Source organism: Hibiscus syriacus, unplaced genomic scaffold, assembly GCF_006381635.1.
Source record: "Hibiscus syriacus cultivar Baekdansim isolate YM2019G1 unplaced genomic scaffold, ASM638163v2 tig00110330_pilon, whole genome shotgun sequence".
In the NCBI taxonomy this organism is placed as follows: Eukaryota; Viridiplantae; Streptophyta; class Magnoliopsida; order Malvales; family Malvaceae; genus Hibiscus; species Hibiscus syriacus.
The window spans coordinates 276,127-289,942 of record NW_024062686.1 but is presented as its reverse complement, the minus strand read 5'-3'; the positions used below and the strand labels follow the sequence as shown (position 1 = coordinate 289,942).

The 13,816-nt window shown below is 32.9% G+C and overlaps 2 protein-coding genes and 1 pseudogene across 2 annotated transcripts in view; 2 read left to right on the top strand and 1 right to left on the bottom strand.

The window, feature by feature from the left end:
• The window catches only part of LOC120118944 (transformation/transcription domain-associated protein-like), a 29,566-nt gene extending 29,197 nt beyond the window's left edge, over positions 1-369 (top strand). The window contains 1 exon segment of the mRNA XM_039138853.1: positions 60-369. Coding sequence (XP_038994784.1) covers positions 60-179 — 120 coding nt within the window. The 3' untranslated portion in view covers positions 180-369.
• A 7,249-nt stretch (positions 370-7,618) lies between these two features.
• Positions 7,619-12,072, top strand: LOC120118943 (calcium-dependent protein kinase 28-like). Its single transcript, XM_039138852.1, has 12 exons — positions 7,619-8,025; positions 8,959-9,089; positions 9,243-9,284; positions 9,429-9,540; positions 9,633-9,711; positions 9,883-10,052; positions 10,337-10,463; positions 10,641-10,756; positions 10,880-10,987; positions 11,072-11,134; positions 11,245-11,418; positions 11,617-12,072. Exons 1-12 carry the CDS (start codon positions 7,636-7,638, stop codon positions 11,776-11,778), a joined length of 1,674 nt encoding a protein of 557 aa, XP_038994783.1. The 5' UTR covers positions 7,619-7,635; the 3' UTR covers positions 11,779-12,072.
• Positions 12,073-12,912: 840 nt separating this feature from the next.
• Positions 12,913-13,816, bottom strand: LOC120119060 (annotated as a pseudogene).

Here is a 13,816-nt window from a genome sequence, read left to right as displayed (position 1 = left end):
CTTTACGTGTTTTTCCATTCTTTTGGCTTAAAACTCCAACTGTTTTGTGGCCCATTCAGGAGGAGAACGTAATGGACCCTCCACAGTCGATGCAGAGGAATGTAACCGAGTTGGTGGATGCTGCCTTGCTGCCGAGAAATTTGTGCATGATGGATCCAACATGGCATCCATGGTTTTGAATTGATCAAGGATTTGTGTCTGCCTCTCAATATGTTTGTAGATATTGTACATCCTCTATCTGTTTTAGAAATCTAGAACTAGAAATTGTTCTCAGGTTTTATTTTGGCTCCATCGAAGCAAGAAAAATAACATCCCGGATTATGCACTTTGTTTCTTTTCGGGTTCAAACAGGGAATCAACGTTCACTTATATTCACTTCAATGTAGAGTCGAAAGCTCCGGCATTGGAAATCCCTTCAAGCGTATAATCTCGGATAAGCCTATTAATTTAACGTTAAGTGAATTGTTCGTAAATCATTCGGTGGGAGGAGGTTAGTTTATGTTCGTTTATTTATTAAACGAGCGAACATGAACAAGATTTTATGTTTGTTTAATTAAATTAACAAACATGAACAAAACGTTTGTTTATTACGTTAGTGAACGTTCGGTAATCCGTTCATTTATGTTCGTTTGTTTATGTTCATTAATGTTCATCAGCTTATGTTCATTCATTTATATTCAGCCTAATCTTTGGAACCGTTTGAAATATTCGGACTTATAAATTTTAACTTTAAACCCGTTAGTATTTTAGAACTTAATTTTCAAACCTAAATAAAAAACCCTCAAATCAATTAAAGAAAATATAAATTCTAAAATTATTTGAAAAAAAAAATTCTCAAATATAAGTCCAATTAATTTCTTGTTCGTTCGTTTGTTCGTTTATCATTTTAACAAACGAATATGAATATTAAATTTCCTAGTAAGCTAACATGAATAAGAAATTTCGTTTGTTTAGTTGTTCGTGTTTGTTTGTTTGATCAATTAAAGTTAAACGAACAAATATAAATATACTTTCATTCGTGTTCCTTCAGTTTGTTTATAGACCTAATCTCAAGAATCATCCTCGCACTCTTCTTCAATTTCATCATCACTGTTGTAAACAAATGTGGTGAGCTTCCCTTTGAACAATCTCTTTAATGCTCATCTTGTTCAAGCTCATCAACCAACAATCCTCCATCATCACCCATTTATTCTTCTTTGTAATCATCTCTCATTTCTCAAGGGTTTCCTCATCTTGATCATGGGAACTTTCATCTACCTGCATTGACTTTCTCTTTGCTTGTACTACATTCCATGAATAGAGCTGAGCTATAAACAAGTTGAATTGAGTTTGAGTATTGTTGAGCTCAAATCAGAAATTGAAAAACTAAGATCAATTCGATTTGAAAATTCACGAGCTTAAAATTGTCAAGTTATACTTGAACTTGAAATGAAAAATTAAAGATCGACTTAAATTTGAATCCAAACTTTAAGTACATGAAAATTTTATATTGTATTTAAAAAATAACATATAAATATTAATACTATTAGTAATTTAATTTTAAAAATCTAAAATTTTAATATATTATTTTTTGAGTAACTTGTGAGCTTTTCAAGTAAAGTATCAAGACCTTGTTATCACCGTCCAACAATTAAGCACTTCGATCATATAGAATTCCAACTTTAAAGGGAAAAAAGAAATAATCAATAATCACTTAGTAAGAAGCTTGATATCATTTAAATAAGATCTCAAGTTCAAGTCCTTGTGTATGCATAAAATTCTTACCGGGGGACTCACCCAACAAAAATAGGTGTGCGACGCGAGTCGGTCCAGATTAGTCAAAGTAAAGCCTTGGAACCGGGAGAGCAACCAAAAAAAATAATCACGTAGTATTCAAATGAAATAAAGTGAACCGAAAGGATGATCATAATGAATCTTTACATATTAGTTAATACATTAAGGCTTTTTATTATATAGCCTTGGAGATTGTTTGATTCATCCATTTGAGATTGTCCCAGACCATTCTAACGTATGCGGGGGATGTGGTATCATAGCCTGTTATTATATAATCTTGGAAATAAATAGGCTTATATTATTAATAAATACCTAAAATTATTGTTTTCATCAAAATAATTATTTAAAGTATTTTTTTATCAAAGTAAGTACATAAAATTTATTAATTTTAATTAAAATCTTGGTGAGAAGTTATACATGAAACTGAATCATTGAATTTTATTACTTTTTATATACAAATTATAGAACCATACGTTTTTTTATTAATTTTTTTTCAAATTATTAATTTTATTAATTACTCACAAAACACACACAGGACTTGCTTTTAATCAAATCTTGCCTCAAAAAAAATAACTCTAAAAAGTAAAAACACTACATATCAATATTTATTAAGTATTCTCATTCGAATTTTACATTCTAAAAAAAATTAATTATTAGATAACTCTTTTTCTTTTATGAAAAAAACGAGAATTTCAAGAGTTTTTATCTTTTTTTAAATAACAACGGAGAATAAGTAAAAAAAAAAAATTATAGCATAAATCATTAAAGAATTTAAAAGCTCTCCCTCAACGGAAAAAGATTTGACATAAAAACTTTTAACATTTAAAAAATATTAAATTTCAACAAAGATGAGAAAACATGTTAATATCGTATGGAATTTAATATATACATATATATTCAATTCTATTATACTTTATGCAATATCATGAATGAGACATTATAACTCATATTTATAAGCCAATAAGAAAATGTTATGAATTCAACATAGATATAAATTGTTAGAGAGATATCATAGGCAACAAAGAACATGCATATAGATGTTATTATTCTTCTTTTTGTGTGACTTAGAGCATTTGAAATGCTTTACCTTTATCACCATTGCTCCAACACACCTATAAGAGACATTCATTTGGATTTTGGTACCCAAATTGCTTTGGGTCATTGACGGTTAGTACCAATGTCTCTAGTTTCCAAGGAAACTCGTACTTGTCTAATTTTAAAATGTTTTTTCTTTATAGGATAAGTATGTACATTGCGAACATGAAAATGACAATGTGAGTATTTTATCATTTTTAAAACTGATCAATTGTTTTTAGAAATGATTTTTTCTTTTGTTATGCATTCCAGCGCAACTCTTAAATCAATGTTATCTTTTTCTAAATATTTAATTTTGAGTTTTGAAATCTGAAAATCATTTTTCAAAATCCATATTGGCTTTCAAAAGAGAATTTTGAATTTTGAAATCAATTTCTTAGAATTCATGGTCTCAAATTCTAAATACAGCCCATCATAGGCATCTTGTAACTCTTTAAAATAATAAGAGTTTAATTCACTAAAGTTAAAAGTTACAATTGAATCTTATTCGAAAGTCATAAGACATAGATTGGTTTTAGGAGGGAACAATCGTACTTGACATTTCTCATTCTTTGACACGGGTTGGTTTTAGGTCGGGTTTCGATCAACCCGAACCGACCCCCAAAAATTTTACATCCTCCATTCGACCCGACCCGACCCGAAATTTTACATCTTCCACCTGATCCGAACCCGACCTGACTTTTTGAGCTAAAATATAAACCCACCTGACCCAACCCCAAATAATATATTTATTAAAAAGATATTAGTTACATAATTTTTTTAAATACATAAAGACTCGAACTCAAGAACTTATTTAAGCGATATCAAATTACTTATCACTAATCCATTTTAGTTACACAACATGCATTTTCAACCTTAATTAAATTTGTTTTATATATCCGATGTAGCCTTGATTAGGTCAAGTCTCGTTATCTAAAGAAATTAATGATATAAATTAATAACAATTTATCACATGTTTGATTTATTTATATAATATTATTAGGGTGTAATGATAAAAATATACTTAATGTTTGATTAAATGATCACTTTGGTCCATATTATTTTTCTAACATTTGACCCCCCAACGTTTCGTTTTAAAGCTGATGAAAATCAGCGAATAACATACCTAAAAAATAGTCTCATTGAAGGAGATAGAAGTATTAGCACATGAAACCTTTAAAGGAATTTTAGTCAATTCTGAGAGTGTTACGTAGAAAATCAATCCAATGATAATAAAAATGAGTAAAATGTGAATATTTTGATATCAACCTCGCTGTGAATGATGAACTATGATGGGCGGCAATTGGCGGTTAAATGAAAAGTACGCGTAAAATCGAAGCACTTAAAAGTTAGTGAAAAAATCGATACTTAAACTAAAAAGTTTATATAATATTTCGAAATTACGTCATTTTGAGCATCAATACAATCACACTAAAACAATATCGTTTTATGGCCTTGTCATCACATAAAATTAAAGTTCTATCTATTTTTTTTTTGTTAAACTTGAATATACTTTACCAATGACTTTGATTTATTGTATTATACTTTTTATTGTTAAAATTTCACATATTTCACTTTAACATAAATTCATTAATAGTGTCAACATTTAAATTTTGATTTTCAAATTAAATAAGTAAATAGGTTAAAATTGGGTAAACTACATAAATGATCACTTTGGTTTGAGTTTTATAATTTTTTTCATCTCTAAATTAAAAAAAATTGTCACTTTCGTTTCGTTTTAATTAAGATATGATCATTAAAGGTTAATGACCGTTAAACCTTTAATGGTTTACTGACGCGACATGATAAATTAACTCAAGTATTTATCAAATTTTGATCGAATCGATCTTAAATAACTTTTTTTTTTTTTGGCACACAAAAGTTTAGGTCATGGGTGACTCCCCTAATCCTGGGTCAGGATATACCTAAGACCCAATTGAGATTTACATAGGACTTTACAGATTGCCCACCAAGAGTGACAGTGGTGAGATTCGAACTTGGCCTTACAAGCTCAAATTCATGAATAAATAACTCATAATTTGTTTCATATCATTTACAACTCTAGTATTTATGAAAAACAATCTAAAACAAAAATAACTAGTCACCATTATATATAATTCTCGACCATTATTACTATTTTTCGTTGTATTTTTATATTTTTATATTATTTACGTAAATAATATTTAAAACAATTATTTAATAAAATAATATCTTTTAGTAAAAACACATTACGTTACTTGTATTTTGTTTTTACAAGAGACATGTGATAAGATATGTATTTATTGACGTAATAGAAATTTTGGATAAAATTATAATGTTTGAATTAGGAGTGATTAAAACTCGATTCGATTCGAAAAATCAATTTTTAACTCGATTTGAATTGGCTTTGAGTCGTAATTTTATAAACTCGACTCGACTTAAAAAATTTCAAATTTAAATCTAATTGTAAAATACAATTCGAATACCTCGAATAACTCGAATTTTTTAATAATTAATAGATTGATTTTCAAGTTTGAGGTGAAGTTTAAGTAGAGTCCTTCGACTTTGTTTGGTATATGTAAATCATATATGAAAAAAATATATATATATATATATATATATGTATATAGTTATAAAATAACATTTAAATTAGAATAAAATAATTTCATAATATTGTAAATATTTATAATTAAATTTAAATATAAACTCGAAAATTCGACTCGACTCAACTTATAAAAATTTCAAGTCAACTCCGAGTTATAAAATAGGACTCGCCAACACTAATAACTCAAAATTTTTTAACTCGACTCGATCGAACGCTCACTCCTACTTTAAACTGTCTAGGACAAAAAGAAATAAAGGTTAAAAGGGGTAAATTTTAATATATATATATATAAATTATGTGTGGGTATGTGTCAAAGATACGCACGAGCCAAGCCAATAGGCGACACATTCTCAGACTTATAGTGTGTTTCGCAAAGTCGCTAGTATCGTCTAATATTCACAGCTGCTTCTTAGATAAATATGATTATTTTTCATAATCGTATCAAAAGTTTTTATTATGGAGATAATATTTTTGAACTCATAATCCTTATACCTTGTATAGGAAGAAAATGATGAGATGTTTTAATGAAGTTTTCAATCATGGGCTAGAAAAAAAGTGATATATAATTACACGAACCAACTTACCTTAATGATTAAAGTAATCGTTGTTGCTCTTAAAATTACGGGTTCGAGCACCAGCGACTGCAGCAGGATAATTGAGCATTCATTGTCAAATAATTGAGAATATTTAAAATAAATGGTACTTTGTAATCAGGGCCGTGACTAGGTTTTCGGGGGCCCTGTACAAATTCTTATAAAGGGGCCCTATTTTTTAGATATATTCGATTTCAGGGCAACAATAGTGGCGTTTTTTTGAAAAAATGTCGCAATAGGTTCATTTATAGTGGTGTTTATTGGAAAAACGCCACTACATATATACTTTTTGGGCATTTTTTGGCTGCACAATAATAGTGACGTTTTTTGAAAAAACGTCGCAATAAGTCCATTTATAGTGGCATTTATTGAAAAAAATGCCACTATATATATATATTTTTTGAGGGCCCTGCACGACCGCGCAGTTCGCGCCACCCCAACTACGCCCCTGTTTGTAATCACCATAGTTTAATAAAAAAATGATATATAATTGTTGTGTAAAGCCTTTTTTTCCCCTTGTGGTTAGAGGGAGACTTTGATACACTCATATAATGTCATAATATCAGTTTTTTTTAATTATTATAGGGTAATTATAAGGTAATATCAGTTTAAAAATAACCATTAGTATTTTTCCAAAGATAACTTTCAACTACTTGACATTAAATGCTAACATCCATGACATTCCTAGTGCTTGAACCCGATACCTCAAGTAATAACAACAATTCATTACCACCTAGGTCACTTAATTCGTGTTGGTATGCTCAATGTTTAGTGTATTTATTGGATATTTTTTGTTGAAATTTACTTTATAAATTTACTTTATATCAATCTAAATTAAATCAACTGTTGAGAGTTTAAATATATATTTTATTAAAAATAAATATATTTAAATAATGAAACTGAATCACCTTTCACTATGTGAAACTAATAAGTTTTAATATATAATCAGTAGATTTAAATAAATACATAGCTTAGACTTAAATAATATCCCTTTTTACTAAAATCACAAATCTCAAAGCCTAAACCTCAAAATCCCAAATCATAAAACTCCATCTCAAACATAAACCCTAAAATTTAAATCTTATACACTAAAGTTTAAATCTTAAATCTCAACTCCTAAACTTTAACCTTTTAAAATATTATTTTACTGTAAATTAAAATTATTTATTTATATGTTATGGATTTTAATTAAATCTAAATTATTTATTTATTTAAATCTAATAACTATAAATTAGTGTAAAATTTATTAATTTATATATAATTTTTTGGTAAAAAAAAGTCAAGTAATTTAAGCCCCGACCTTTACTCATTCAAATTTATAATCTCTGAGATACTGTTAGTACCTTGGAATCGGAAGTTATAATTATAGGTTGACCAAAAATCACAGTATCAATTCAACTTAATACTGGGTATAAGAAAAAGTATATTTTGACCAATGGAAAAACATTCATCGTCCCTCTCTTTCTTCCCTTCTTCCCCTACCTTCCCTTTCTTCTTCCTCGTGGAGCATACTTGTTACCTATTTATTTCATCTTCCCTTCTCATACGGAATTCTGTCTCTAAAACTAATCCCTTCTATATCTTATTCTTTTCTTCTTTGTTGTTGTAACCATGGGTGTCTGTCTCTCCACCACCAAAGTCAGTGGTGGTTCAAGCAGCAACTCCGCCTCCCACCACCGCAAAGAACAACGGTCTTCCGTCGAAGAAAAAAAGATCAATGCTGGAAAAGATTCTCAGAAGCCTAATAATCAAAAGGGTCATCATCACCAGCAACATTTGAAGAGTTCTGTGCCTCCAAAAAATAAACAAAAACCAATTACGAGGAAACAAGGTGGGATCATCCCATGGGGCAAGCGTACGGATTTTGGGTACCATAAGGATTTTGATAAGCGTTACACGATTGGGAAATTGTTGGGACATGGGCAATTTGGTTACACCTATGTTGCCATAGACAAGGAGAATGGGGATCGTGTTGCCGTTAAGAAAATTGATAAAAGTAAGGTAATTTTTAAGTGTATCTTTGTTATCCTTTGCTTGATTGTGCTTCTGGGATCATGGGGTTAGTTATTTCACTCACCTTTCCTTTCCCTTGTATCTATTTCTGTCCAATTCAAGGTAGGATTTGTTTAAAGGGTGTAATTTTTTAGTGTAATTTTGGATTAAAATTGTTTATAATGGTTGGGGTGAAGAAATTTTCGCTTGTACTTTGAATTCCTTATTGATAATATATAATTTGCTGTCTTGGATATGAAGCATGGATAGGGAGAGCTTTCTCTTTTATGTTATGTAATCTAATGATTGGAGAATTCGTTTCCCCCCTTTTTGTTGCTCTTAGTAACCATGGCAAACTAAGTGGGGATTGGCGATAACCTCGTTGAGCTGTGATGATCTTGGATCTTTTGTTTCTTCGGCTTGACAGTATTAGTACAGTTTTAAGACCTTGGTATGGAAAACTTGCATAATTACAACTTTGCTATAGTTGAATTTGATTGTCAGCATGATTGAAGCTACATCCTCTAATCTGCATGTCTTCTGTACTTTCTGTCACTCAATTGGATATATGCAGAGTGGGGATATTTAATAGAAGATCATGTAGTCACACTAAACTATTCTAAATTTGATGAGCTTGATTTATCTTTTTCTGTGCTTTTCTGGTGAGGTGATGCTTTCTTTTCTTTTTCCATCTCAAGATGCTAATTTTTGTAAGTTAGAGTAGTAACTTATCCAGTGTTGGCAATTTTCATCTCTTTGGTGTGTCTTCTAAGTTTTCTAGCTTAGTAAGCTTTTTGCTTTCATTTTCTTGCAAAATATTGCCTTTAACATATATGCTTAAGAATGTTTGGCTTATAAAATATGTAGATGCATTAGATTCTATTCTTTTACATCCTGAAGTGAGACTTCTTTTCTTATTTTAACTTCCTGGTTTGGGTGAAGATGATTTTTCCAGTTGCTGTTGAGGATGTCAAGCGAGAGGTCAAAATATTGGAAGCACTGAAAGGCCATGAGAATATGGTTCAATTTTATAACGCATTTGAGGATGATTCCTATGTGTACATTGTTATGGAGTAAGTCCTATAATTTATCTTCTTTCTGGCAGCTCATTCAGTTCTGATTTTCTTTGTGTTATCTCCTTTTTCTCGTCTTTTGATCTTCGGTTCTCCACCAAATAGTTGCAAACCTGACTGACTCTATCATGTGTTGGTGTTGTATGATTCTAGATTATGTGAGGGTGGAGAATTGCTGGACCGAATTTTAGCCAAGTAAGGATGCTTAGTTATTTTTGGATCTGTTACTTCTCAATAATGTGTATTTATTGTGCAAATATAGTAGCAGTACTTCCTTTCCCTTGATGTTTTTAATAGTGCAATAGCTGGTAGTAACTTGTGCTTGCCATCTTCTATCAGAAAAGACAACCGTTATAGTGAAAAAGATGCTGCATTAGTTGTACGGCAGATGCTCAAAGTTGCGACTGAGTGTCATTTGCGTGGCTTGGTGCACCGTGACATGAAACCTGAGGTATCCTCAAGTACATTAGCATGGCTTACTTGTAAACTTTCCTATATGAAGTCATGCTGATTGCTTATGGTTTCCTTGTTTCTTGCCTGTAGAATTTCCTTTTCAAGTCAACCAGAGAGGACTCACCTCTGAAGGCTACAGATTTTGGTTTGTCCGACTTTATCAGACCTGGTGAGTACCATTTTCTTAATTTATGCTTTTAAAAATTATCAGGATCCGTTATCAATCTATGGCTTGTTTTATAATTTTGCAACTGTTGTCATTGTGCTTAGTTTCTGGTTAACTTGCTAATGTTATAATCCTCACCCAAGAAATACAATCCTAAACTACAACTAAATGCAGGGAATAGATTTCGAGATATTGTTGGCAGTGCCTATTATGTAGCTCCTGAAGTACTAAAAAGAAGGTCAGGGCCTGAATCAGATGTATGGAGTATTGGTGTAATTACCTACATTCTGCTCTGTGGGAAGCGTCCCTTTTGGGATAAGACTGAGGATGGTATATTTAAGGAGGTGTAGTACATTTCCACATCATGAACCTTGATTTTTTTTCTTCGTTATGGGTTTAGTCATTTTATTTATTATCAGATATACACAATATTATATTGGTGCTATGCATGTTTCTGCACTTTATTTAACCCTTTATGGTCTAGCTTTTGGCTGTCTTCTATTTCCACGAATAATCACGCTTTTTCCTATGAAATTCACTTGGTAATGTCCTAAGATGTGTTTTATTATTTTGTTGTAAAATGTGTTTATTTTCTGGAACATTTATATGGAACTGTACATAACTGCAGGTTCTGAAAAACAAGCCTGATTTTCGCCGGAAACCATGGCCGATAATTAGCAATGGTGCTAAAGACTTTTTGAAGAAAATATTGGTGAAAGATCCTCGGGCTAGACTGACAGCAGCTCAGGCCCTATGTATGTTGCATCATCCCTTAGTAAATTATTGCTTTTTCCGATTCTCTTTCTCTAGCACCAAGGAAGTGATATTACATGCCAATTTTGCTTTTACCCGCTTAAGTAATTCTTCTATCGCGTTATGATTTCATTGTCCTATTTATTTCTAGAATATCTGATTGTTTTCAACTTCTCCAGCACACCCATGGGTTAGGGAAGGAGGAAATGCATCTGATATTCCCGTTGATATATCTGTTTTGAGCAATCTCCGGCAATTTGTGAAGTATAGTCGATTGAAGCAGTTTGCTCTGAGTGTAAACATAGAATTTCTTCCTCTTGGAACATTACTGGATTATTTTATCATTATAGGCTTAAGAGGCTACTGCTCCCTCCTTTCATTATTCACCTCTTTATATATAATGATTATTATCCTGTAGGCATTGGCTAGCACACTTAATGAAGAGGAGATAGCCGATCTTCGGGATCAATTTGATGCAATTGATGTGGATAAGAATGGCTCTATTACCCTTGAAGAGATGAGACAGGTGAACATTTCTATAATGCCTAACATCTATCAGATTGTAGAAAGCATTTTTCTTTTGGCCTAACTAGGATGGGTATCGGTGCAGGCCCTTGCTAAAGATGTTCCTTGGAAGCTAAAGGAATCACGAGTGCTTGAGATTCTTCAAGCGGTGAGTTATAGTTTCCCTTTTCTCCATCTAACATCATTCATTTTTTATTCCACTCTCGTAAATATTATTTCCTTTGTCGTCGTAGACTTATTTATTTCATTTCATTTCAGATTGATAGCAACACAGATGGACTTGTTGATTTCACCGAGTTTGTTGCAGCAGCTTTACATGTGAATCAAATGGAAGAACATGATTCTGATAAGTGGCAGCTGCGGTCACAAGCTGCATTTGAGAAATTCGATGTAGATAGAGATGGTTTTATAACTCCGGAGGAACTAAGACTGGTAAGGGTTCCTTTTTTGGTGTCGATCTTTTTTCCTTTTCTGAAAAGCTGTTAATTCTGCTGAAATTGTCAAACATTATTCTGCAGTTCAATCCAGTCCTTCTGTTTTGGAACTGACTTTATAGCTTGTAAAAAAGTGTTCTTTATCTAAACATTTTATGAAAATTGTGTTCCCGTGTTCATTGTGGTTGTTTTGTAGCATACGGGCTTAAGATGTTCGATTGATCCTCTGCTTGAGGAGGCCGACATTGATAAAGATGGAAAAATAAGCCTTTCAGAATTTCGACGACTTTTACGAACCGCAAGCATGGGTTCACGTAACGTATCTAGTCCATCTTGCAGGAACACCCGGAAGTTGTAGATTAAACATGAAAAGAAAACAAGAAAAACAGACCCTATTTTTTTCGGAATGTGCTCACCCATCTACCGGCCTCCATCAATACTTCTAGGGACCCCTTTTCACTAGAGTTTCGTTTGATGGTATCTGCAGAAAGGTATTGGATATAAGAGTTGATGTTAAGATCTGGTTGTGGGATAGCTCCAAGTATATGGTCATTCTATGTACATCTCTTTGGTTGGGGTATTTCCCGTTTTGCCCTCCTAATTTGTAATATGTGACTAAATAAATTATCAATGAAAATATGGTGCATCGGAAATGAAGTGACAGCTCCTCCTCTACTAACATAATTTAACAATCCAACCGACGTTGGCGTGAGGCAGTGTTTATTTAGTGTTCCTTGTATGTTAGGTGAGATGTTCTTTTGATACTGAGCTTCCCGATTGGGAAATCAGTCGTTGGCTTAACTGCTTGAACGATACCAAGTACCTGCTTCAGCTATTGCATCTAAAACACAAGTGCACCTTATTGTTGCTTCATTCATTCAACTTGTCCAATGGAAACAGAAAAAGAGGGTTTGGGGTGGGGTGGAATTGGGTGTTTTATGACTGCCAACAGTGAGTCATTTTTACTGCAATAATTGAAGTGTTGAAAACGAACAAGTCTTTTAGATGGCACTCGTCCACAACGACAGGTGGGCCTTCCCACAGCTATAAGTTCTTCGAACAGTTAATTTTCTAAGAAAACTTGGACCAAGGAGAAGAAACTTAAGCTTTCAAACATTGATTTTGCAACAAAATCTCCACCGTTAACAATTCCTTCATGACCAGGAGGAAGGAAAAAGGATTCCTCCTTAGATGAGATTGACTGTCAACTGGTATGTATAAAAGAAATTTACAATGCATATAACGCTTAGATGATGTCACTGATGGTTTAAGACAAGTTTCTGCGAGGAAAAAGTCTGTTTTCAAGTCATATAGAAATGTCCTCCAAGTGCCAAATGAGTGGCAGCAAGCAGAAAACATACACGTTTTAAGCTGAAACCGGGATGTTATGATTTAGGGGGTGTCACAGTAAAGACATGTTCGTTTGGTGTGCTAACATTCACTTGGACTTTGAAACATCATATACACTGTTAGAGGAGCTGTCCTGAAGATCTCAAGACGAAGAATAACGGCTCAATGAGGTACCGCTCGCTATACTTCTCTCCTTTTGTGCTCCCTTGCCTTTCTTTTTTCCTGCAGACAAATCCTGCATACGACATTCGGTAACATTAATTTTCAGCACCCCACAAATTACAACATGGGTTATATGCTTATATGATGATGATAAAATAACCTCGTTTGTCGATGATCCAGATATTTTCAGTTCAAGTTCTGTCACCACGTTGTTGGAGCCATCCCATCTATCTCTATTACTTCCTCTTTCGTAATCCACCGATTTGCTTTCAGAATCCCTTTCGCTAGAAGTGTGGGAAGCAGACGTACGTTGGGATGATGGCTGTTCAACTGGAGTGCTGGTGGTTGAATATGGCATGAATGTTGAGCAGGGATTGGCAATCACACTGTGACTATGATTTCCGAAAAATGGATATGGTTGCAATGAGGGGTGGTGCATTGCAATTGGGCCCGTAGCAACAGGCAGAGGTACTGGATATGGATAAGGTGGAGCCATGATACCTTAAGGACCCATACCAGTCCATGGGAACATGACCATACGTCTGCCGATACTGAGCAGTTAGGTTTTCAATCTCGGCTTTCAGAGAAGCCTTTTCTTCTCTCAGCTCATTCTTCTCCTGTGTCAGCTCGCACGATTCTTCATTTAGTGAAGAACTCAGCCTTTAGTCTGTTGACTTCTGCAGTTAAATCCTTAAGCATTTGGATCGTACCCGCAAACACAACAGAAGCTGCAATCAAGGTCCCAACTCACTGTGCTAAATGTTTCTAGGAAAAGCCATCCTTAGGCCACCAAATATATAAAATCTAATTAGAAAAAAAAACTGGAAAAGCATCTCAAGAGTTAAGCATCAGAAAGAAACTAGGGGACATTCCTGCATTTCCAT